This window comes from Orcinus orca, chromosome X, assembly GCF_937001465.1.
Source record: "Orcinus orca chromosome X, mOrcOrc1.1, whole genome shotgun sequence".
Lineage (NCBI taxonomy): Eukaryota > Metazoa > Chordata > Mammalia > Artiodactyla > Delphinidae > Orcinus > Orcinus orca.
The window spans coordinates 88,526,298-88,553,602 of record NC_064580.1 but is presented as its reverse complement, the minus strand read 5'-3'; the positions used below and the strand labels follow the sequence as shown (position 1 = coordinate 88,553,602).

Below are 27,305 nucleotides of genomic sequence, written 5' to 3'. Positions count from 1 at the left end.
TAAGAAATAATACAGAGGGACTTCCTTGGTGGCACAGTGGTTAAGAATCCGCCTGCCAATGCAGGGGACATGGGTTTGATCCCTGGTGCAGGAAGATCCCACATGCCGCGGAGCAACTAAGCCCGTGCACCACAACTACTGAGGCTGCACTCTAGAGCACACGGGACACAACTACTGAAGCCCACGTGCCTAGAGCCTGCGCACCGCAACGAAGAGTAGCCCCCGCTTGCCGCAGCTAGAGAAAGCCTGCACGCAGCAACAAAGACCCAATGCAGCCAAAAATAAATTTAAATAAATAAATAAAGCTTTCCTGTGGTCTCACATCACTTCCAGCTCCTGCCTAAATTCTTTAAAAAAGAAAGAAAGAAAGAAAGAATACAGAGATCTCATGTACCCTTTAGCAAGTTTCCCCAAATAGTAACATCTTGCAAAACTATAGTATAATATCACAACCAGGATATTGACATTGACATAATTCACCAATTTTGTTCAGACCTCCCCAATTTTACTTGTACTCATTTCTCTCTCTGTGTGTATGTGTGTGTGTGTGTGTGTGTGTGTGTGTGTGTGTGTTTTGCTCTATGCGATTTTCTCACATGTGTAGGTTCATGGACCCACCACCACAGTCAGGAGACCATACTAGTGTTTTCCACTTATTATATCATGAGGATTTCCTCATATTCTTAAAAAATGGGCAAGGTAAAGAGTGAGTAAAATATTTAAGATGTGTAGTGAGACAAATCATTGAGTCCTATTCACATGACCTTGGAATGCGATTTTGCATTAGTGTCTGCTGCCCACTTCCTTCCGAAAAAGGGAGGTATTTTATGAAGACCCAACAAAGGAGAGGTTAGTATAATTTGCCCAGCCTTTCCACCTAGGCTCCTAAATTGTAAGTTTCCTCTTCCTCCCTCAGATCTCCCCTCAGAAGTATATTCAGAGCCCCCAAACTCCAGACTAATTGGAATTGTCCTGCTCTCTTGAGCTCATTCTATCTGAGGCCCATTGGACAGTAAATTGAGTACTAGTTAGTACTCAGTAGGAGGGGCTCGAGGTAAACTGAGAGGGTCAACAGCATTGACAAAGGGCTGCATTAACAAAGGGTCCTTTCAGGCTATACATAACCAATCTCAGAGGGTTGAAGCCTCTTTCTGGAGAAGAGGGCATGCTGGGCCACCACTCAGACCTGAGCACCACGGATCCCACCCTGCTGCCTTATTTAAACCTAGACCTACAGTGACCGGCTCTATTGATGAAAGAGGGCCAGAACTCACCAGGGTCAGAATTAAAGAGCCACAATCATTTTTCTTTTCAAATGCAATCACCAAACCTTTTAGAATTTTTTGAAAGGTTTTTTTTTATTTTCTGGTTGATTATAGCAGTGCCACATGCCTCTCTATGTTGTAATAAAGCAGTATGCTTTTAAAGGACATACTACTACTTTTACTTACTGAGTTAGTTTAATGCATTTGAGTCTTTTTTTTTTCTTTTTCATGCCTTATTAAATGGCCACACATGATGCTCCAGAGAGCTACATACAGCTTTAGGCCACACGGTCATCTCCCCTGCTCCGGGCTCTGTTCTCTTTGCTTTATCTTATAGTGTGAATCTGGCTTCTTCCTAACTTTGGACTCCCAGGAGAAAATTATCCTCCTAGGTAACAGTTGAGAAAATGAGTTTGGGGAGGGCAGGAAGGTGTTTAATTGTTCACAGCTCAAGAAGAAGATGAAAGAGGGGAAGATCACCCACCTTTGCTCTCAGAGCGAGGCTCCTCTAATTCATCAAATGGGTGCTGGGACAGGAAGGCCTGAGCTGACTCCAACACAGAGTAGATATAGGGGCCCCGAGACTTGACATCTTCCATAAAGGCCTGTGAAGTTAGCAACATGGTCAATGGGGAAGGAAAGTCTTTCAATTGCTTTGAAATCCATCCTGCAATTGACAATCTTTCTTCTCCTCAGTGCAGCTTGATCCTTTGGCGTTATCCTGTATCTTTGGGCTACTCAGACTAAAGAAGAGCAGTCTTCTCCTTAGGCAGAAGAATAACTCTGACACTGGAAGGTCTATTTACTCTGAAATGGGTCTGTCTATGCCACAGGGTAGAGTGAAATGTGGGGATTTGGTTCTGGGAATCTTGGTTTTCTGGAAGCCTCAGAAAGTCCTCTGTGAGGGGCTTAGAGAAATCAAAGCCAGGATGGGCAAGATTTATATTAAAATTTTAATTAGTTTTTTTGTTGAAATATACACCAATAAGAGTATACAAATCAAAAGTGTACAGCTCAATGACTTTCCATAAAGTGATTCAATCTCTGTAACCAGTACTGAGATAAAGAAACAGAACTCCACCAGCATCCTGGAAGGCTCCCTCATGACCCCTTCTGGTCACTCTCTCATTCCCCCCTCCCCCAAGGTAACCACTATCCTGACTTGTAACACCACCGATTAATTTTGCCCATTTTTTAACTTTATATAAATGGAATCATACAATGTGTGCTCTTGTTTGTATTTGGCTCTTTTTTCACTCAGCATATTGTCTTTAAGATGTATCCATGCTGTGGCACACATTTATAGTTTATTTTCTTGTTGTATGGTATTCCGTTCTGCATTCATCTTTTAAATTGAGATATAAATGATATATAACATTGCATAAGTTTAAGGTGCACAATATACTGATTTCAAACATTTATGTAATATGATTGCCATTAGCTAACACCTCTGTCACATCACATAATTATCATTCCTTCCGGTGCATTCTGGATTCATTTTAAGAAGCATGTTGTTATTTTCTGATTATAGAGGTAATATATGTCACAGAAATCTTAGAAATCTCAGAAAAGTATGAAGAAGAAAGTTAAAAAGAACTCTGATTTCATCACTTGGATTTAACCATTGTGAAGATTTTGATACAGTTTCTTCTTCTGTTTGTATACATGTGTATACATACATACATATCTATATTGATTTTTATACAGTTGAGATCCACCTGTATATAGTTTTGTATCCTGTGTTTTTTCACTTAATATTATATTATGTTCATTTTCCCATGTCCCCATTACAAATCAGCGCAGAATTTTAAGGGAGGTCAATATTTGATGGGAAGAATAGAGGGGAAAGATTTGACTTATTCTCTGGAGTACTATCCACAGACCAGTAGGACTGTACACAGCTTCCTGTGACTTTAAGCATCTAAGCAGAGACTGGGCATCCATCAGTCAGGGTGTTGCAGAAGAGATCCCTTCCCGATGGAGAGGCTACACACCACGGCCTCTGTAACTCTAACCTACCGCGTGCGTCTCCTTCTCCTGTTGCACCAGGGCCACATCCCCTTGTAGGGGCAGCTGAGCTGACAATTCCTCATCCTTTTGGCTGAGCCAGTCAATAATCTCTTGGAGAGGGAGCTGAAGCTTTCCACTGTGATCTGAGAAGGCCTCTAGGCGGGCGCTGCACACAATGGTAAGACCAGTGATTTTCAATCCTCTTGTTAAGTTGCAAAACATTTTTCCCCAACAAATACATATGTGGAACCTTAATATATAAACAGATGAAAGAGGTGCTGCTCTGGTTGAAGTGGGAGGAGGCCCAGAGCCCTCCCTCTGACCCACCCACAAAGGCTCCCAAGGCACCTCCAGAGGGAGTACGGTACCAAAACACTTGGCAGACGTCAGCTAATTCAGTTGAGTGTCCAGCATCACGCTGGGAAGGGTAGCGAACTGAGCAAGGCCATTAGAGGTGACAGCTGTCTGGTTGCCCTCTTGTCCTAGAGGACCTCAAGTCATGCCAAACTGCTCATCCTCAGAGGCTTCTTGGAGGCTGCCTTCTGAGCAGAAGCGGATGCAGTAGGTGGAAAGGGCGCGTCAGGTGGCTGAGTTTGGGCACGCACGTGTGTGAGGCTGCATACAAATACAAGCAGCCCAGGGGTCCCAAAGGATGAGGACAACATAGGCTGGAAGTTTGATATATGGAAGGAGGAAAATGGGTACCGCATAATCACCTCTGCTTGCCTTCCCCCACAAATGAGCCATGAGCTGAGGTCCAAGTGGTAGGAAGCCAGAGGCCAGCCCAGGCTGTGTGCATCCATCGAGCCCATTCCCCTCAGCCGACAGTGCTAACTAGTTCTTGCGTCCCTACCACGTGGGCCAAGCCTTTTACTACATTTTTGCTTCCACTAATTCTCAGAGCAACCTCGTGAGGTAGGCACTGCTATTACCCAGAGAGGTTAAGTAATTTGTCCAAGGTCACACAGTTAAGTCACTGGTACAGCGATGATTTGAACTCAGGTTTGTCTGATTCCAGAGCCTGCATTCTTTCAACTTCTCCACACTCTTCATCCCCGCCAGAACCCACCAGAAGCCAGGAGCTTGGTCTTTGATGATAGGAAGTAGAAAGGAAAAGTGTGGGTGGGGGGTGGGGGCGGCAGGGGTTATAGAGAAGGGTAGAGGAAAGAGGAACAACTGATACAGAAATTGCCTGCAGGCTCTTACTGATTCGCCCTTACTTTGGGGAGGCATGGGTGGGTGATAAGCAATAGACAGGAATAGAGGGATAAAAAGATGGGAAAGAGAGTAGATGAGATCTACCAAGATGGAGGACAGTTATGAGAGGAAGAGGGGGAGGCAGTAATCGTATCCTCCATTTATACATCTGAACTTATACATTTAAGTTCAGAAAGCATTTTCATATCTTATTTGAGTCCTCACAACAACACTGGGAGACAGTTAGGACATCTATTATTCTTCTACTCATTTTTTTTTCCTTAAAAAAATACAAACAAGTGGAAGCTAAAATTCAGAGGTTACTCAAACCAATTATGCAAGGTGACACAGCTATTCAAGACTGAGGTTCAAATCCAAGTCTCCTGACTTCTGACCCAGTGTTCTTCCCCCAGTTCCAGAGAAGGAAAAGGAGGAGAAACAGAGGGTGAGGCTGACGAGAAGGCTGAGAAGAGGATGATGAGCTACAGCAGCAAGAGGAGCCCAACACCTTCCCAGACAACTCCCTAAAGCCCCTGTTTCGAGGGGCCAGGCCTTACCGGAGGTTGTGCGACTTCTTTTTGATTTCATTCCAACACAGATTCATGGCTGGTGGTTCCAGGGGTCCAGCAGCACCAACAGACCCGTTGAATAGCTTTGGGCTTAGGTAGGGCACCCCAGCACCATCATGAGGAGGCGCAGGGGTGCTGGCAGCAGCTCTAACCTGGACAGAAACACAGGCACCTCTGTGAGCCCTGGAGTGTGCCACACCCTGGTCTGCACCAAGCCAAGCGTGGGACAAGTGTGAACAGAGGGAGAGAAGGGCTGGTTCTGGGGTGTGTTCAGGGGTGGGGGTTGAGAGGAAGGATGACTCCATGGCTCTGTTAATGGCAAGGTCCTCTCTTGGTACAGGTCGGTCACTTTTAACTGCTGACTCCTATCATTATCACTCTTATTATTGCAAATTGTGCCAGGATTACTGCCCAGATGGGACCCTAGACGTATTTGTGTTAGATAAGAGCTGCTCAGAATTGCCCAAACATAGGCAACCATGACATTCAAGGTGAGCTGCAACTCTTACTTCAGTGTCCCACAGTTTAGCCAACCTTCTAGAAAAGAAAGCTGAAGGGCTGTCCCACAAAGTTCCAGAGAGAGAGAAAGAAAGAGAGAGAGCAGCCAGAGAGAGCCATCAGTAGTAGATGATGTCCTACTTCCAAGTGAATCTAGGCCTTGGTGCTCCCTTTTCCTCTTCCCCGCTCACATTTTCCGCCACAGTCAGGAAGGCTGGAAAGAGTCCTAAAGAGCACTGTTCATCTTCCATGGGTTGAGAAAGGGCTAAAGCAGCGTTTTGGATCCTGATCTCCAAAGGACTCTGACCAGAGTCGACAGCTAAGAGGACCAGCCGTGGAGCCTGCCAAAGTCTCGCCTTGGGCCGTCAAGTTCAGAGCCCGTCACTTGCTCACCCTGTAGGGTATTGTGGGGTTTGGGGGAGTGTGGGTTGTGCCAAGTAGCCCTTCAGGAGTTAGCTACCTTCAACGCAGTGCCAAACCTGCGCAGCCAGGGGCAGAAGGGGGTGGAGAGCAGCGGAGTGTGGAGAGGAAATCTCAGCCTCGGGAAACCCACCTGCCTGCCTGCCTGTCTACCTCCTCACCTCCTGTGGAAAGCACACGGTCCTGGTGGCTGAACCTCCTCTTGTCTCCCCTTGCCCCCAAACCATACCTCCTCCCCACACAAGACTCTCAGGAAGTTGGGAAACCAATCATCCCATTCAAACCACGGCTCGAAGTGCTTAACACACAGTAGGTGCTTAATAAATATCTGTTGATAAAATTAATGATGCCCAATCTATAGAATAAAAAATATTCAAGATTTAAAAAAGAACCCACAGCTCGCAGCCACACACGGAAGGAGAAGCGGGAGAGCAGCCAGGCTCTGGGGCAAAGCTCTGAGTTCAGTTGCCTTGCGTCCCTGGGAGCGGACCCTACCTGTGCCGCCTGGGGACCCAGTTGCAGGATTGGACAGCTCCATGATGATCCCTCCACACAAATCTGGACCCAGTGCCTGGTGAGCTAAAGGCAGAGTCCTGACAGGCTCTGAGCAGGCTCCCTCAGGGAGGGTGGGCAAAGCTGAGCCAGGCCAGGAGGCGGGATCTGTCACCCTGTTTGTTTACTGACCCCCCAGGAATCCAGAGGGGGCGGCTATGTCAGGACTCCAGACGGTGAATCAGGGCTTTGTCCCTGGGGAATTCCGGCTCACTCCCAACTGGGCCCGCCACACCGGGGCCAGGAGGGCCCTCCCAGACTGGCAAGGATGGTGAGAGTGGGACTGAGCATTCCATGGTGCTGAGGAGGGGCACGAAGAGGGGAGCTTCTGTTGATTTATGTTCCCTTTCCCTGGAAGACACAAAGGACTCACTCTGCCTCCACCCCCACCCCCTGAGGTGAAGGAAAGGATCAGACTGCTTTGGTGACAAACCTCTGGTAAGCAATTTCCCCAAGGTCTGGAAGGACAATGAGCTTGGTGATAAGCCTTGTCCTTGACTAAGTAAGCCTCCTCAGAGGCAGTGAGAGATGTGTGTGGCACACCTGGGGACAGAGCTGTGGTTGGGAAGGTGGGCAGCAGAAGACTGACCCAAGCCCACAGTGAAAATGAGGGAAGAGGGAGAGCCTTGTCCCCACAGACCTCCGCCTGCACTCTAAGGCCAGGGGGAGATGGATGGTCAATGGGCAATCCCCCCTGGACTTTTGCAGGGTGGGGAGAGGGCAAGAAGGAACCCAGAAACTCCATGCAGGGATCCAGCGCCAGAGAGGCTCCTGTGCCCTGCCTGTGCTGTCATAGGTCCCTGGCCTGAGGGGCAGGGCCCCTTCTGGAGGTGGCCACTCTTCTCCTTTGCCAGCAGACTTGGCTGGAGAAAGGTTAACATTCCCAAGCTGGGCCCCCACCCCTCAGCACTGAGGCAAAACACTTCATTTTGACCAAAAAGAGTTCTGTTCCAATCCTCATTTATCTCCCACAGAGTCTTCTGGGCTTTCCACAGTTCCACATTGTTTCCATGCTGAGGCCCACCTACAGGAATAGTTAGAGCAGCTGCCTGACCCTTTCTGGGACTACGGGGTAGAGCCTTGCGGGGTGGATGGGGGATGGCAGGGGACAGCAGGCCAAGAGCAGGGAGTGGCTCTAGCTCTATGTCGCAGCTTGGCTTATGCTGGGATAATTGGTCCCAAGCCAGTCTCACAGAGTTCCCCAGACTGGGAATGCCCCAGAGTTAGAAATGGCCTCTTGTGATCCAGCCACAGCCTAGTTGTCTGGTTCTGATGGAAGCACCCACGATGAGCTGGGCTCCACCCATGTTAGCCTTTCATTCCCTCCAGCCTTCTTCTCAGTTTCCTATGCCCCCATTTGGCTCCTTTACTATGCTCCATCACCCTGTTTTCCCCTCCGAGTTCCCCCTAATAATCACAAGTCCCCTGGGGCAGAGCCAGGCACACAATAGGCAAATAATGAATAATCATAGTTTTCTTTCCCTATCAATAGCCTTCTACTTCTGGCTTTTGTGGCCAAAATGTTTGCTTCTCACTCCCCACTCCCCATAGGGCTCTCTCCTTATCTCTTGAAACTTTAAGACAAAGTCAGAGCCATAGAAAAGGAAGAGAAGAAACTAGACAGTGACCGAGGAGAGGGCTTGGTCTCACCATTCTCTGTCACAAAATGAAGCCTTCAGGTCCCGTTGCCAGGTGGAGAAGTTTGGAGGGGGTGGGCAATGAGCAGGGCAAGCCTTATGGAAGGACCCATGCTTCTCAATCCCTCAACCTTCTGAAAGCCCCAGTCTGGGGAAGGGGTAGGTGCACAGGGGGACTCTCAGCTGACACTGACTTTGAGAATACGTTACAAGCAGCAAATTCTCTCTGGCTAGACATGTGAAAACAGCTTGGGAGGACCTGGGTCTTATGCCTCTCTGGACCTTGACTTTCCCTCATTATTCTCCCCCAAATGGGCTCCCCAGCACCTACATTCTCCATCCATGCCACCTCTCCATCCGTGTCGCTCTCTTCCTCCTCCCTGTATATTCAGCTGCTGTTTGCAGCTGAATAGTGACTCAGCGCTGCAGTCCATCTGTGAGATACTAAGAAACAGTACTTTCACACACTCCTGTGGCCTCTGGACCCCAAAGCATTGTAGGGCAAGCCAAAGTATGCTGATACTTCTCTCTTGTCTAGTCAGCTTTCCCTTGGACCTCCTTAATTGTCAGGAAAGGGGGCTGCCCTCTTGGGATTACTGCCTCTCACACATACTCTGACCACCTAGAACATATGCAGGTGGGCACACGCAGCACCACCACTCCACTTCTACAGGAGGAGAGAGACAGGAGAGGCCAGTATGAAACTCAGGGGAGCCTTAGTGGGGTTAACCCACTGTGAGTAAGACTAGGGACTTGAGAAGAAGAGCCAATGGAAGGAGAGGGAATATTCTGCAGGTGTGGAATATGAGGTAAGCCACAGAGAAGTCAAGACAAAGGAAGGTCCTGTCTTGTCCTTGGCTGTACCCTGAAGGGTCATGCTTTTCTGGGACCTCCCTTGGGAGGTTAACATAAAACCAGCCCCCTCAGCCATTGTGGGCCCTTTGGCTTGTCCAGCTCAACACACCTCCTTTGCCCCATGCCCCCCCCCATAAAAGGCCTCATGAGTGACAAGGATGGGCCAAAGGAGACCTCGTGCTGTCCAAGAGGTTTCATGTATATGGACAGTACCCCTGAGCCTTAGGAAGCATGGATACCCACAAGATCACACACAGATCATGTGTCCACCCTGTCTCCACAGGTCTTTCTTTTGCTCTCGGCCTCTTACCTGAGGCTGGGGGCAGGTGCTTCGGAGGCTGCTGCTGTGATGGAAGTGGTCAGCTGCCCGCCACTCATGACATCGTGGGAGGGTATAAGGGCATCCCTGCATGACCATAGGTTGCATCAGAACTGAGGCTCATGGGGGGGCAGTGAGGATAGGCAGTGCACCAACCGCTGAGCATAAGCACCTGGAAGAGTAACAAGGAGAAATTTAGAGTCAAGATCTAGAAAAGGACTGCAAATCCACCACTTCCCTAGAGGTGCCTTGACCAGTTATGTAAATAAGTATTCAAAGCTTACTTACCTATCCAATAGTTTTTCCCAGGCTATCATGTACCATCAAAATTTGATTTAATTATTGATCAAGGAAGTATTTATTGTTTCTCTATTGTGCTTTGTGCTAGAGACACAAAGATTATATGCTGAGATTTCGCTGCCTGGGGATGGGGTGTGGGAGATGGAGGGGGGCAGTCATATAAGCTGATAATGATAATAAAACACTTATGTGGAAAATGCTATAATCGAGGTTTGACCAGAAGGCTAGGGGAGCACAGAGTGGGGAACAACTAACTCTATCTGAGATTTCAGAGAGACTGCATTTGAGATGAGTCTTGAAGGACTCAGTAGATGTTTGCCTGTGCAGAGAAGGGAAGAAAGGGAGAAATGCATTCCCAGCAGAGGGACCCACCTGTGCAAAGGCGGATGTCACAAAAAAAGCACAGCATGTTCAGAGAACAGTAAGTTCAGTATGGCTGGAGTTTGGGAGGCACAGAGATGAAAAAGACATGGTGCCTGTCCCTGAGGAGTTCACATACGGAGAGAACAGACATGGGGAAAATCAAGCCATAAAGTGTTACTTGCATTAATTGTAGAAGTATTTATGGGTTGTAGTGAAGGGATGGATGAGGTGAGTTCTACCTGGTCATGTCAGGAAAAGTCTCCTTAGAGGAAATATACTTGAAGTGAGTCATAAAAGAGAAATCAGATTGCTATTAAGCAGAGAAGATAAAACAAAAAAGAACATTCCAAACAGCACAAAAATAAAATGTATGGTGTGACCAGAGTACAAGGTAGGTGCTTTGTGGGGAGTAGCAGGTGAGGCTGTGGCCAGATTGGGTCATGCCTTGAATGATAAGCAGAGGATTCTAAGGCTTCATCTCGTAGACAATAGGAAAGCACTGAAGACTTTAAGCAGGGGAGTGACATGACTAGATTTGCATTTTAGAAAGAGCCCTCTGGCTACCTTGTGGAGAGATTCTCTTGGGCAAAAACCCATTGAGGAGCTGTCAAAATAGGCAGGCAGTTGCAGTGAGGAGGGAGCAGAGAACATGGCTTTGAGTTACATTGAAGAGGTAAAACACACTGGGCTCGGTGATCACTTGCAGGTGAAGGGTGAGAGAGGTGAAGGAGTCAAAGGTCTTTAATTTGGGAGCTGGGTGGATAATGTTGCCAACAGCAGGAAAGGAAAGACAAGAGAAGAAGCAAATTTGGTGTGGCAGGGGCAGGTGAGAGCAGTATTCCGTAATAAACTATTCTTTAGACATGTTCAGCTTTTGATGTCAAGAGCTAAGCTTAGAAAAGACATGAATGAAAAAGTTAAATGTACAGACCAACTGACAGTTTAGTGAATGTACACAAGTGTGATGAGGATGGGTGGCTAAAACAATGCTTGCAGATGATAAAAGTGATATCTTTTAGTGCTGGGCAAAGATGTGCCAGCTTTGATCCAATGGGCAGGAAGTGAACATCTTTGATTCCTGATCCTGATGATTAAATAGCCACCATTTTTAGTCTCTATTTCAGTGGTTCCCAACATTTTAGGTATAAGGGCCTCTTCTTAAAATAAAAACATCTCACTTCACCCACTCACACCTACATAGTAGCTGTACTTTTAGCACTTACGGAGTGAGAAAAACACTTATACATTTAAAGATCTGTGGACTCCTCACATTAAGTACCCTTCCCTCCTCCTCATGGGTCTATGGTCCAAAGATTGGGACCATTACAGATCATGAAGGTGCAAGAATTTATTGTCTGAAGGACATTTTACTGTAGTCAAAGTCCCTAGAGATCACACAACTACATCATTCCTCATCCCCAAAGAGATTGCCCTAAAGAATGGTTGAAAAGGTGGCTCCCCTCTGATCCAACGCCAACATAAAAGAATTAACCACTCAGATCAAAAATGAAGTACTGCTATGGACATATTGTAAGTATGATGGCTACAAAAGTCTTGCTTTCAGCCCTCTTTTTACATTAATATTTTTATACAAATAATGCATGTTTATAGAAAAACTGGAAAATATTAAAAAAATAACTGAAACTAAAAATAACCTATAATACTAGTATCCAGAGATAACCATTACTAACAGGTGTGAATCCTTATGGTAGTTTTCCTGTGAAAAATATATACTTACACTTTGGAAATAAACTTGTCATCATATTATTTATATATTCATTATATATTTATAATTTTGTATCATGCTTTTTTTATTTTCCTTTTATATCATGATCAGTTTAGAATTTCACTAACTATTCCTCTAAAAGATGATTTCTAATGGCTGCAAAGCTGTTAGAGTGCTATGGTTGAGGTCATGGATTTTTGCATCAGACAGACCTAGGGTCAAACCCACACTATTCAACCTAATATCAATGTGGCCTGGGACAAGTTAACCTTTCTGAGCTTCAGTGTCCTCATCTGTAAAATGGGGATGACTGCCCTCGTAGACTACTTCTAACGATTAAAATTAATAATGTATTTAAATAACTTAGTACAGTGTCTGGCAATGGCACACTGTTCAATAAATGTTAGCTGTAATCATTGTTGTATACTATCCCACTGAATGGATATACCATCATTTATTTTAACAATTCAATGTGTCACACTGCAATGAACAGCCTTGTGCATATTTGTGATTCTTTCCGTAAGATAATTTCCTAGAAGGGAAAACTCCTGGATCAAAAGGCATGAACCATTTTCAGACTTGTAATACATACTTCTTTTTTTGTTAATTTATTTACTTTATTATTGGCTGTGTTGGGTCATCATTGCTGCACGCAGGCTTTCTCTAGCTGCGGCAAGCGGGGGCTACTCTTTGTTACAGTGCACCAGCTTCTCATTGTGGTGGCTTCTCTTGTTGTGGGGCACAGGCTCTAGGCACACGGGCTTCAGTAGCTGTGGCGCATGGGCTCTAGAGCGCAGGCTCTGTAGTTGTGGCGCACGGGCTTAGTTGCTCCGCGGCATGTGGGATCTTCCCGGACCAGGGATAGAACCCGTGTCCCCGGTGTTGGCAGGCAGATTCTTAAACACTGCGCCACCAGGGAAATCCCAGACTTGTAATACATACTTCTAAATTGCCCTAGAATAAAGTTAGATCACTTTGTACTACCCCCAATGTATGAGAAAGCCAGTTTCCCAGCACACTTGCCGGCAGTTAGTATTCTTATTTTTAAAATATCTTTGCCAATTTTGTAAGTGAAGATGGCATCTTGAGGATTACTTTGCATCCTTAACTACTAGAAATGCTTAACTTTTTCCTTCCATTTTTAGTGGCCAGTTGTAGTTCTTCTTTCATAAACTATCCCTTTTTCTCTTTTGAGGTTCACCACTCTACAGATTAAATTCCTTCCTTCCTATTCTCCTCTACTGACCTGATGTCAGTTTGATGCTTCACAAAATAAAAATAAAACAAATCCAGGAATCAGGGAATTCAGATCTTCTAATCCCAACACAGGCCAAAAAGGGATAAACTCTTTCTAGTACTACCATGACTACCTTCTGTTATGTTCAGACTTTGCCACTGATTGTGACAAGTCATTTCACCTCTCTAGACCTTGGTTTGCTAAAATGTTAATGTTTAACAGTTGCCACACATCAAAATGCTAGCATTTGCTATATTTGTAGGGCATGCTTTTGTAGCCTGCTGTACTGTTTTTCTTGATCCTCAATGGACCTGGTAAGGTTGGCCCAGCCAGAATTATGATCCCATCTGACAGATGAAGATGCTGAGACACAAGTGAACCTGGACCTCCTGACTCTTGGCCAGTGCTCCTTGTTCTACATAAAGATTCTTCTTTCTGCCTCTTTATTTATCTCCATCCTGTCCCAATTACTACCTGTACATACTGATTGTTCTCTTCCTATTCCTCCTTTTAACTTGCAGAGTCTGTGAGGAATTGGAGATGAATCTGACTTGGTACCCAAAAGGTCGAGTGTGGGAAATAAGACATATAAACAAGTATCACAGGGGAGAAATGATTCATACCTTACGTGGGGTACAGAAATCATACTCTGAAAGGTCAGAGAGCAGGAACTGTTCACTTCAAGCTGGAGGGATATAGGATATATTTATGGATGTTTTTGAGCTAAGGTGAGAGAGAAGCTTTGGATGCATGAAGTAGTATGGAGGATGCTTTTGCAGTGGAACCAACTCGTCTGTGCTCTCCCCTAGGTATCCTGCTAGATACCAAACTGTGGCTTTTTCCCAATAGGAATACTCTTTTCCTAGTTCTCAAAGCCATATACAGGCCCTTCTGGGAGGATTCAGGGAGGAGACATTGTTTAACTTAGGCAGAGATAAAAGCTTTAAATATATGTGGAATACCAGGATTTCAGCATGAAAGCAAGTTTGTTGGCTGGTGGAGGACAAGATTCATGCCCAATATTTATTTCTACCTCACATATTTTTAACACAGAGCCAGGCACAGAGCAGGCACTCGGTGAATGTTTTCTGACTTGATTTTCTTAATTAAAGTATAGTTGATTTACAACATTATATTAGTTTCAGGTGTACAACATAGTGATTTAGTATTTTTATAGATTATACTCCATTTAAAGTTATTATAAACTAATGGCTGTGTTCCCTGTGCTGTACAATATATATCCTTGTTGCTTAATTATTTTATGTGTAGACAAATACTCTATGTTATCACTTATATGTGGAATCTAAAAAATAAAACAAACAAGTGTATATAACAAAAAGAAAACAGACTCACAGATACAGAGAACAAACTAGTGGCTACCAGTGGGGAGAGGGAATCAGGAAGAGGTGAGATAGGAGTATGGGATTAAGAGACAAAAACTAACTTGATCTACTGAATTGAACTCCAAACAGGTGAGTGTACAGGTCCTCAATTTTGTAGGTACAAATCCCAAGGGGCATGAAGAGAAAGGCTCTGGATATACACATTTCTTACATTTGTGTGAAATGATGTATACAGAACATTAGCATTTGAAGCAAGGCTTGAAATGGCAAAAAAACTGCAAACAACCTAATTGTCCATTACTAAGGACTTGTTAAATAAATAATTGTGTATCCATACAATGGAATTCTATACAGCTGTTAAAAACAGAATTAAGAACTATTTATGTGCCAATATAGAATGATCTCTTAAGATATATTTTTAAGTAAAAAGGAAACAAGAATAAAAAATAAAGTGGTTAGTTTACATTAGTTTTAAAAAAAGGAAAATATGTGCTTATATATGCAATAAAATATCTTTGGAAGTATAGAAAAGAACCCGTTAACATTGATTGCCTTTGGAGAATGGCATCAAGTGGCTACTAGACAGAGGTGGGAGAATTCCTTCCATTCCTTTGGGATTTTTCCTTATTTTCTCTCTTTCTAAAACTGAGAAATATAACTTACAAAAAAGTGCATAAAACATATGTGTAAAATATATTGAATTATTACAAAGTAAATCCCCATATAATCATGGCTTGGGTTGAGAAATAGAATAATTACTCACACCCACAAAAGCCCCATGTCACGAATAGGAGATATAGTTTTTACTGAATATCTTTTTGTACCTTTTGAATTTGGAGCTGTGTGAGTATATTAGCTATTTAACGGCTATTCTCTCCCTCCCTCCCCACCCCTCACCAAAGTGCCATGGACATCTTCAACTGTTTTATGGAAAGGTAGGTGTAGCAGCTTTTCCACAGTCAAATAAATAATAACAGTTAAAATTTACTGTATTCCATGTTTTACATATATTAACTAATCAGTCTACATACATCAAGTATTGAATCCTCAGGACAATCCTATGAAGTAGTTACTACTGTTGTCTGCATTGTGCAGGTAAGAACACGGAGGCACATAGGCAGTAAGTAACTTGTTCAAAGTGATATCGTTACTCTGAGGTGAGGAACTGGGATTTACATCCAGGCTAGTGTGTCTCAGAATACAAGTTCTTCACTGCTACACTATTCTGCATCTGTTAATTCTAGAACCCAGGCTCTGAGGCACTGTGGTCACTGACACTTAGTAAGTAGGGAAGATTCTTGGCTATGGGCCACCAGGTGGGAGCCCAAGGGCTGACTCAGACATGCCACTACCCAGGCAAAGACACAAGCAATTAAGAATGGACAGGATGCAGTGGGTCTGGGGTATCAGCCAGCTGGCAAATCCTACAGAGCATTTAAATGACCTTCCAAGGACATCTGGGAGGTAAAATGCTAGTCAACTCTCCCAGTCTGACCTCAGACCTTTCCCAGTGCCTTAGAGCTCAGTAACTGCTTTTTGAACAAATGAATAAGCTCTTTCCACCTATAAACTGGAGAAGTTTAGGAACCTACCCTACAGAAGTACTTGCAGAAGTGGACGAGGGTGTCTGCTACAGTATTGTTTGCAATAGCAAAACTGCAATTGACTCAAATCTCCATCAACAAGGGACTGGTTAAGTATCGGAGAGGCGGCACCGCATAGCAGTGTAGAGTGTGGGCTCTGAGCCAGTACACTAGAGTTTGCATCCTGGCTCCAAGACCTAACAGCACAGGTTTGGACAAGCTCCCTGACTTCATGCTTCAGTCCCTGCATCTGTAAAAAAGGGGATAATGAAAAGACGTACTTCATAGCCTTGTTGTAATGAGTTAATTCATAGTTTCTGACATCTAGTAAGTACTGAAATCTTTTCTATTATTGCAGCTACTCATGCTATGGAATACTATGTAGCTGTTAAAAAGAAAGAGGTAGATCTGTACTCACTGATTTGAACAGATGCTGAAGATATATATTTTAGGTTAAAAAAAAGTGTCAGAATGAACATGTCTGGTATAACTCCAGTTTTGTAAAAAACCTTCTTTCTGTGTATGCACAGAAAGAAAGCCTACAAGGATACACAAACCGTTCAGCATGGGCTTCCCTGGTGGTGCAGTGGTTCAGAGTCCACCTGCTGATGCAGGGGACGCAGGCTTGTGCCCCGGTCCGGGAGGATCCCACATGCCGCAGAGTGGCTGCACCTGTGAGCCATGGCCGCTGGGCCTGCGTGTCCGGAGCCTGTGCTCCACAATAGGAGAGGCCACAACAGTGAGAGGCTCGAGTACCGCAAAAAACAAAAAACAAAAACAAAAAACTGTTCAGCGACATTGCTTCTGGAGAGTTGTATGAAGGGGACCCTCATTTTGACTTTATACACTTTGTGTGTGTGTACATATATTTTATATATATATATATATATATAATTTTTACAACAATCATTTATTATTCTTGGAAGAAAATAAATAAGGAAGACTTCTAAATCATGAGAGGCTCGGGAAAGAACAGGGAAGTGAAAAGAAGACCCCTTCTTGTGAGCTACAGTTTCCTCTCTCCAGTCCAAGGTGACATTGCATGATGGCCCTCCCTCTCACAGCACTGCCTTTCTACCTGACAGCATGGCACTAAGAGACGAGACACACATTTCATTTGTACCAAACCTTGTTATGTGTTCCTAAAATAATTCCTGCAATGTAGCCAAAAACCAAGGTTCTGCTTCAGATGCTCTCACTAATGAATAACACAGGGAACACAGATTGTCAAGCTGGTAGGGACCTTAGAGCTTACTTAGGCCAACCCCTTCATTTACAAATGGAAACAATGAAATGTGTTCCTGAGAAGGTAGATGTCAAGTAATTTTGAGAAATACAATTTCTTTTCCAGTGGGAAGAAAGATCAGAGATGCATCCTCATGAGGAGAATTGTATTATAAGAACCAATTAATAAACAAACTTATGGTTACTAAAGGGGAAAGGGGGGAGGAGGGATAAACTAGGAGTTTGGGATTAACATATACACACTACTATATATAAAACAGATAAACAACAAGGACCTACCGTATAGCATAGGGAACTATACTCAACATCTTGTAATAAACCATAATGGAAAAGAATATGTATGTGTGTGTGTGTGTGTTTATAACATAATCACTATGCTGTACACCTGAAACTAACACAACATTATCAATCAACTATACTCCAATAAAAAAAAGAAAAAAGAAAACCAAATGAAATAAAAGATATAGGAATTGGAAAGGGAAAAAGAAAGAACCAATTAATGCAATACATCTAAAACCTTTATACACTGCTGGTGGGGGTATAAGTTAGTAAACCATTTTGGAGAGCAATCTGACAATATCTCCCCAAAGTGAAAAATTCTCATACCCTGCAATGGGGCAATTCCCTCCTAGATATATACCCAATAGCAATAGTCACATAAGAATATCTACACAGGAATGATCACAGTAGCCCTGTGAGCCAGAAACTGGAAACAGCCTAAATGTCCATCAACTACAGAATGGATAAATAAATCATGGCACATTCATTAAATGGAATGCTATACAATAGTGAAAAATGAATGAACTAGAGTCACATATCACAATGTGGATGAATTTCACAAATATAACATTGAATAGGAAAAAACAAATTGGAAAAGAATACATACCATTGATATACATTTTAAAAACACATAAAGCAGTGGCATATGCTGCTTAAAGACCCATACATATATAGTAAAAGTATAAATAGATGCATGAGAATAATAAATGCCAAATCCAGAGAGTGGTTACTTTGGAGGGAGGAAAGGAGGAAGTTTGATCACAGAAGGATAGAGGGTTTCAAGTCTACTGGAGATGTTTTTTCTTAAGCTGGATGGTGGATATCCTGATTTTCATTATATTATTCTTTATACCTCTTTGAATGTCTAAAAATTTTCATAGCATATTGTTTAAAAGAATGCAAAAAATCCAAGGCTGAAAGGGAAATTCAGAATTTTCATATATAACAAAATAACTAAAGAAATGTATAAGATACAAACATCTCACTCAAAATGACAGGATTATTCCTTCAACCTGCTTCATCTTCCTGGGACTAATTTAACAGGAGGGAACCTGCTAGAGGAGCAGCAAATGGGCACAGGGGGACTAAGAATTAGGAGATAAGGGTTCCATTCTCTCAAATACTCAGAAAGAACAATTTCATTAACCTCTCATTTTTTCACACTTAAAAATGTGGTGCTGGATTAGATTATTTTAAAGTTTTTTTCCATATGTCAATTTCTTCCAGGATTTTTTTTTTGAGTAGCAATTTCTAAAACTGTGTGTGCAAGATACAAAAATTTTTTCCATGTAGAAAAGAGTTCCCTGGTCAAATCTGTTTGGGATATATTGGGTTAAACAGAATTAAACAGGGCTTCCCTGGTGGCGCAGTGGTTGAGAGTCCACCTGCCGATGCAGGGGATGCGGGTTCGTGCCCCGGTCCAGGAAGATCCCACATGCCGCGGAGCGGCTGGGCCCGTGAGCCATGGCCGCTGAGCCTGCGTGTCCGGAGCCTGTGCTCCGCAAGGGGAGAGGCCACAACAGTGAGAGGCCAGCATACCACAAAACAAACAAACAAACAGAATTAAACAGATTACAGCAGTACTTCTCAGAGCCTTTAACATATTTATATATATTATGACTCTTCAAGAGGATAATTCAGTTATGAAGCATTTTCAAAAAATTATTGGACCATAGAAAATGGCCCCCTGAGACAGCAGAAGTAAGAAGAACTACAGTTCTGCAGCTGTGGAAGGAAAACCACGTTCACAGAAAGATAAACAAAATGAAAAGACAGAGGACTTTGTATCAGATGAAGGAACAAGATGAAACCCCAGAAAAACAACTAAATGCAGTGGAGATAAGCAAGCTTCCAGAAAAAGAATTCAGAATAATGATAGTGAAGATGATCCAGGACCTTGAAAAAGAATGGAGGCAAAGATCGAGAAGATGCAAGAAATGTTTAAAAAAGACCTAGAAGAATTAAAGAACAAACACCTAGAAGAATTAAAGAACAAACAAACAGAGATGAACAATACAATAACTGTCATGAAAAATACACTGGAAGGGGCTTCCCTGGTGGCGCAGTGGTTGAGAGTCTGCCTGCTGATGCAGGGGACACGGCTTCGTGCCCTGGTCCGGGAAGATCCCACATGCCGCAGAATGGCTGGGCCCGTGAGCCATGGCCGCTGAGCCTGCGCGTCCGGAGCCTGTGCTCCGCAATGGGAGAGGCCACAACAGTGAGAGGCTCGCATACTTCAAAAAAAAAAAAAGAAAATAATACACTAGAAGGAATCAATAGCAGAATAACTGAGGCAGAAGAATGGATAAGTGACCTGGAAGACAGAATGGTGGAATTCACTGCCACAGAACAGAATAAAGAAAAAAGAATGAAAAGAAATGAAGACAGCCTAAGAGACCTCTGGGACTACATTAAATGCAACAACATTTGCATTACAGGGGCCCCAGAAGGAGAAGAGAGAGAGAAAGGACCAGAGAAAATATTTGAAGAGATTATAGTCGAAAACTTCCCTAAGATGGGAAAGGAAATAGCCACTCAAGTCCAGGAAGCACAGTGAGTCCCATGCAGGATAAACCCAAGGAGAAACATGCCGAGACACATAGTAATCAAATTGATAAAAATTAAAGGCAAAGAAAAATTATTGAAAGCAACAAGGGAAAAATGACAACATACAAGGGAACTCCCATAAGGTTAACAGCTGATTTCTCAGCAGAAACTCTACAAGCCAGAAGGGAGTGGCAGGACATATTTAAAGTGATGAAAAGGGAAAACCTGCAACCAAGATTACTCTACCCAGCAAGGGTCTCATTCAGATTTGACGGAGAAATTAAAACCTTTACAGACAAGCAAAAGCTAAGAGAATTCAGCACAACTAAACCAGCTCTACAACAAAAGTTAAAGGAACTTCTCTAAGTGGGAAACACAGGAGAAGAAAAGGACCTACAAAAACAAACCCATAACAATTAAGAAACTGGTAATAGGAACATACATATTGATAATTACCTTAAACATGAATGGATTAAATGCTCCATCCAAAAGACACAGGCTCACTGAATGGATACAAAAACAAGACCCACCTATATGCTGTCTACAAGAGACCCACTTCAGACCTAGGGACACATACAGACTGAAAGTGAGGGGATGGAAAAAGATATTCCATGCAAATGGAAGTCAAAAGAAAGCTGGAGTAGCAATACTCATATCAGATAAAATAGACTTTAAAATAAAGGATGTTACAAGAGACAAGGAAGAACACTATGTAATGATCAAGGGATCAATCCAAGAAGAAGATATAACAATTATAAATATATATGCACTCAACATAAGAGCACCTCAATACATAAGGCAACTGCTAACAGCTATAAAAGAGGAAATTGACAGTAACACAGTAATAGTGGGGGACTTTAACACCTCACTTACACCAATGGACAGATCATCCAGACAGGAAATTAATAAGGAAACGCAAGCTTTAAATGACACAATAGACCAGATAGATTTAATTGATATTTACAGGACATTCCATCCAAAAACAGCAGATTACACTTTCTTCTCAAGTGCATACGGAACATTCTCCAGGATAGATCACAGCTTGGGTCACAAATCAAGCCTTGGTAAATTTAAGAAAATTGAAATCATATCAAACATCTTTTCCGGCCACAACGCTATGAGATTAGAAATCAATTACAGGGAAAGAAACGTAAAAAACACAAACACATGGAGGCTAAACAATACATTACTAAATAATGAAGAGATCACTGAAGAAATCAAAGAGGAAATCAAAAAGTACCTAGAGACAAATGACAACGAAAACACAACGATCCAAAACCTATGGGATGCAGCAAAAGCAGTTCTAAGAGGGAAGTTTATAGCAATACAAGCCTACCTCAAGAAACAAGAAAAATCTCTAACAAACTAACCTTACACCTAAAGGAACTAGAGAAAGAAGAACAAAAAAACCCAAAGTTAGTAGAAGGAAAGAAATCATAAAGATCAGATCAGAAATAAATGAAATAGAAACAAAGACAACAATAGCAAAGATAAATAAAACTAAAAGCTGGTTCTTTGACAAGGTAAAGAAAATTGATAAACCTTTAGCCAGACTTATCAAGAAAAAAAGGGAGAAGATTCAAATCAATAAAATTAGAAATGAAAAAGGAGAAGTTACAACAGGCACGTCAGAAATAAAACGGTCATCAGAGATTACTACAAGCAACTCTATGCCAATAAAATGGACAACCTGAAACAAATGGACAAATTCTTAGAAAAGCACAACCTTCCGAGAGTGAACCAGGAAGAAATGGAAAATATAAACAGACCAGGGGCTTCCCTGGTGGCACAGTGGTTAAGAATCCGCCAGCCAATGCAGGGGACACAGGTTCAAGCCCTGGTCTGGGAAGGTCCCACATGACACAGAGCAACTAAGCTCGTGTGCTACAACTACTGAACCTGTGCTCTAGAGCCCACAAGCCACAACTACTGAGCCCACGTGCCACAACTACTGAAGCCTGTGTGCCTAGAGCCTGTCCTCCACAACAAGACAAGCCACCGCAATGAGAAGCCCATGCACTGCAATGAAGACCCAATGCAGCCAAAAATAAATAAATAAAATTTTAAATATATATATAAACAGACCAATCAGAAGCACTGAAATTGAAACTGCAATTAAAAATCTTCCAACAAACAAAAGTCCAGGACCAGATGGCTTCACAGGTGAAATCTATCAAACATTGAGAGAAGAGCTAACACCCATCCCTCTCAAACTGTTCCAAACAATTGCAGTGGAAGGAACACTGCCAATCTCATTCTATGAGGCCACCATCACCCTGATACCAAAACCCAACAAAGATACCATAAAAGAAGAAAATTACAGACTAATATCACTGATGAATATAGATGCAAAAATCCTCAACAAAGTACTAGCAAACAGAATCCAACAACACATTAAAAGGATCATACACCATGACCAAGTGGGATTAATCCCAGGGGTGGAAGGATTCTTCAACATACACAAATCAATGTGATATACCATATTAACAAACTGAAGAATAAAAACCATATGATCATCTCAATAGATGCAGAGAAAACTTTTGACAAAATTCAACATACATGTATGATAAAACTCTCCAGAAAGTGGGCATAGAGGGAAACTACCTCAACATAATAAAGGTCATATATGACAAACCCACAGCAAACATTATTCTCAATGGTGAAAAACTGAAAGCATTTCCTCTAAGATCAGGAACAAGATAAGGATGTCCACTCTCACCAGTATTATTCAACATAGTTTTGGAAGTCCTAGCCACAGCAATCAGAGAAGAAAAGGAAATAAAAGGAATACAAATTGGAAAAGAAGAAGAAAAAGTGTCACAGTTTGCAGATGACATGATACTCTACATAGAGAATCCTAAAGATGCCACCAGAAAACTACTAGAGCTAATCAATGAATTTGGTAAAGTTGCAGAATACAAAATTAATGCACAGAAATCTCTTGCATTCCTATACACTAACAACGAAAGATCAGAAAGGGAAATTAAGGAAACAATCCCATTCACCACTGCAACAAAAAGAATAAAATACCTAGGAATAAACCTACCTAAGGAGGCAAAAGACCTGTACTCAGAAAACTATAAGACACTGATAAAAGAAATCAAAGATGACACAAACAGTTGGAGAGATATACCATGTTCTTGGATTGGAAGAATCAATATTGTGAAAATTACTATACTACCCAAAGCAATCTACAGATTCAATGCAATCCTTATCAAATTACTAGTGGCATTTTTTACAGAACTAGAACAAAAAATCTTAAAATTTGTATGGAAACACAAAAGACCCTGAATAGCCAAAGCAGTCTTGAGGGAAAAAACTGGAGCTGGAGGAATCAGACTCCCTGACTTCAGACTATACTACAAAGCTACAGTAATCAAGACAGTATGGTACCAGCACCAAAACAGAAATATAGATAAATGGAACAGGATAGAAAGCCCAGAGATAAACCAATGCACCTACGGTCAACTAATCTATGACAAAGGAGGCAAGGATATACAATGGAGAAAAGACAGCCTCTTCAATAAGTGGTGCTGGGAAAACTGGACAGCTACATGTAAAAGAATGAAATTAGAACACTCCCTAACACCATACACAAAAATAAACTCAAAATGGATTAGAGACCTAAATGAAAGACCAGACACTATAAAACTCTTAGAGGAAAACATAGGAAGAACACTCTTTGACATAAATCACAGCAAGATCTTTTTTGGTCCACCTCCTAGAGTAACGGAAATAAAAACAAAAATAAACAAATGGGACCTAATGAAACTTAAAAGCTCTTACAAAGCAAAGAAAGCTACAAACAAAATGAAAAGACAACCCTCAGAATGGGAGAAAATATTTGCAAATGAATCAACAGACAAATGATTAATCTCCAAAATGTGCAAGCAGCTCATGCAGCTCAATATCAAAAAAACAAACAACCCAATCCAAAAATGGGCAGAAGACCTAAATAGACATTTCTCCAAAGAAGATATACAGATTGCCAACAAACACATGAAAGGATGCTCCACATCACTAATCATTAGAGAAATGTAAATCAAATCCACATTGAGGCATCACCTCACACCAGTCAGAATGGCCATCATCAAAAAACCTACAAACAATAAATGCTGGAGATGGTGTGGAGAAAAGGGAACCCTCCTGCACCATTGGTGGGTATGTAAATTGATGCAGCCACTATGGAGAACAGTATGGAGGTTTCTTAAAAAACTAAAAATAGAGCTACCATATGACCCAGCAATCCCCTGCTGGGCATATACCCTGAGAAAACCATAATTCAAAAAGACACATGCACCCCAATGTTCATTGTAGCACTATTTACAATAGCCAGGTCATGGAAGCAAGCTAAATGCCCATAGACAGATGAGTGGATAATGAAGATGTGGCACATATATACAATGGAATATTACTCGGCCATAAAAAGGAACGAAATTGGGTCATTTGTAGAGATGTGGATGGATCTAGAGACTGTCATACAAAGTGAAGTAAGTCAGAAAGAGAAAAATAAATATCATATATTAACGCATATATGTGGAACCTAGAAAAATGGTACAGATGAACCGGTGTGCGGGGCAGAAATTGAGACACAGATGTAGAGAACAAACGGATGGACACCAAGAGGGGAAAGTGGGGTGGGGGGGGTGATGGTGGCGTGATGAATTGGGAGATTGGGATTGACATGTATACACTAATATGTATAAAATAGATAACTAATAAGAACGTGCTGTATAAAAGATAAAATAGAATTTAAAAAAAAAAGAAAGAAAACGTCCCCCGCCACGTGCAACACACCACCAGCACTCCTTATTTTAAAACAGAATCTATTAACATTCTTTCCTAACAGTGTTCTGTGGAATATCGGTTTGGTAAATGTCATCCTAGGAGGATTTATCTCACTTGCTCTTTCAGTTGCTGATGGATGTTTAGAATCTTTTTAAAGAGTGGAATGTAGTTTCCTAGTTTAACTTCCACAGAGTGGGTTTCCTTTGAGTGAGTACTCCTGGCCATTGTAGAAGGCTATCTTCTTAGGCTTCATTAGTGAGAGCCCATCCTATCTCACATTTTGGCAGATTTAACATGAGAAACTTCTGAGTATCTTTGGTTAGAAGTGCTGCATCCCAGATGTGCCCTCTGTACGTGGCTCTTGGGCCTTTGCTAAGTTTGCTGCTTCAAGCCGTGCTCCCTTCCTTTGGGTGATTGCAGAGCTGAGGAGTGCTCTGGCCTGGAGCTCAGGGCCGAATTCCTGTGGGACAAGCCTCAAGGGAAGAGGAGCCCTCAGTGCCTTCATCGCCCAGCACTGGTTTGCAGTAGACAGGACTGCAGAGCCGAGGCCAGTCCACCCAGGAAAAGAGGGGATCCGACTTCTTTCAGGGACAGGACACTTATCAGTTCCACTGGCAGCACTGCCTTTTGCGGGGAGGGGTTCCTTAGAAGATCCCAGGGTTCTCTGGAACTATCTCCCCATCCAAATCCCAGAGGGGAAATCTCCTGAGGTTTGTGGCTCCCACAGGGCCTTTTAAAAGGTGATTTACCTGAGGGCCTTTAATCTAGAAACAAGGATTCCTTTGGAAAAGTCAGATGCTAAGGTGAATGAGGCAGAGAGATTTTTTTTAAAGGCTTTTGTTCTTTTGAACAATCAAAAAGAAAACATGAGAAAAGTATGTTCTTTTCCAGGCAGCTGCTGCTGCTGCCCTTCCTCCTTCTCTACCCCACTCCACCCCAGCCCGGCCCTGCCCAGCTACCTGCTTGGACCCAACACCTCTGAGGCCTGGCTCTCCCTGCCTACCAAAGGCAAGATAAGCCTTAACTACCCACACAGTGTCAGGCCCACTTACCAGGCTGGGGCATTGGGCCTGATGCTGGGGAAAGCTGAAGAGAGAAAAAGGAACAGGGTGTTTGATGCCAGAAGAGGTGATCCCCATTTCAAAGCTCTCCAAGCTCTGCTCTCAAGAATGGAGAGGAGCCTCCTGGTTACAGGGGGTAGAAAGGAAATCAAGGGAAGCAATCAGAGGAAAACTGCAACGGGGGAAGCCGGATTGAGCCAGGAAGTAAATGCAGAGATTAGGATGCACCTTCAACCCCAGGCTCCTAGGTCAGAGCCCGGTTTGCTCCAAGGAAGTGCTCCTGTGTCCTGTCTGCTGGCCAGACACTCATTTGTTCAGGAAACCTGCTCCAAGGTCCCGCGTTTCCTCTCTCCTCCCTTTTCAGCTAATGCTTTCCACACCCCTTCCCTTCCCTCCCTCCAGGAAATCCATCCATGGACAAAAAGCCTGTCATTGAGAACAGACATAAATAAATAAACAAACATGTAAATAAATAAATACCCCTCTACTCTCAAAGCAGCAAACTGTGGACCTTCCTCTTATTCATTTTTAGACCATAGTTGCTCAAATTGGATGGAGTTTCTATTCCTGGGCATCTTTTTTTTTTCCTTCTATAAATCCAGGCGGTGGCTACTTCATTGTGGGCATTTTTTTAAATGCAAGTTTTCCCCTAAAGGCACAAGCAGGTGGCAGGCAGGCAGGCAGGTGCATACACACACACACACACACACACACACACACACACACACACACGGGCGCACACAGAGTACCTCTGGAGCTTCCCCTCCCTCAGTCATTTCCCCTCAGTGGGCTGAAAAAGGGTGAGGCTTGGGAATCATTTCTCTGTGGCCTACCTTCTGATTCCAGCAGGTCTGAGGAGCAGGCGACAACCGGGAGCTGGGCGGCCAGGGCTGGGTTGCCTGTGTGAATCAGCAAAGAAGTCCCTGAGACAGGGATGCTGACAGCTGCTGTATGCACACTCTCCCTCTGTCTCTCCCACCTCCCTGCCCTCCTTCTCCTGCTCCTCCTCCCCTCTCGGAACCGCTCTGTGTTGCTATGCAATCATATCACAGGACTAACAGCATCACTCCCACCTCAGGCAAAGATACCCTTGACTGGGCAAATGCAGGAAGAGGAAGGACAGTTTTGTAGAACTACCGGAGCCTTGGCAGCTCTCTCGGAGATTTCAATTTATTAGAAGCAGAGAAGGAAAGCGGAAGACGCTGAGAGGCAGAGGGGGAGAGGGGGAGAGGCTTCCACTGGGGAGGAGGAGACAAAAGAGGCTGAGAGATCAATACAAGCTGCTGAGCGAGGAGCCTGGGCCTCAACTTCCACAGATCTAGCTCAGAGCCAAAGCCAACTTCAGAGCCAGCAGCTGGCAGGGCCCCTCATTAGCCAGTCCAGGATTCAGTTTCTGTGTTAGAGGTTGAAACACTCTGCTCTAGAATCATCACTTGTACCCAAGGTAGAGTCTTGGGCCCAGGGCAGTCTGCCAGTCACCCGTAAGTTCCATCCTTACCTCCTCTTAGATC

General features: G+C 43.2%; 1 protein-coding gene across 1 annotated transcript in view; it reads right to left on the bottom strand.

Annotated features, from left to right (window-relative positions):
• The window catches only part of DRP2 (dystrophin related protein 2), a 48,941-nt gene extending 22,005 nt beyond the window's left edge, over positions 1-26,936 (bottom strand). The window contains exons 1-5 of the mRNA XM_033412438.2: positions 26,628-26,936; positions 9,314-9,494; positions 5,030-5,193; positions 3,285-3,441; positions 1,750-1,870 (exon numbers count right to left, since the gene is read on the bottom strand). Coding sequence (XP_033268329.2) covers positions 1,750-1,870; positions 3,285-3,441; positions 5,030-5,193; positions 9,314-9,430 — 559 coding nt within the window. The 5' untranslated portion in view covers positions 9,431-9,494; positions 26,628-26,936. The remainder of the gene's footprint in view (positions 1-1,749; positions 1,871-3,284; positions 3,442-5,029; positions 5,194-9,313; positions 9,495-26,627) is intronic.
• Positions 26,937-27,305: the final 369 nt, after the last annotated feature.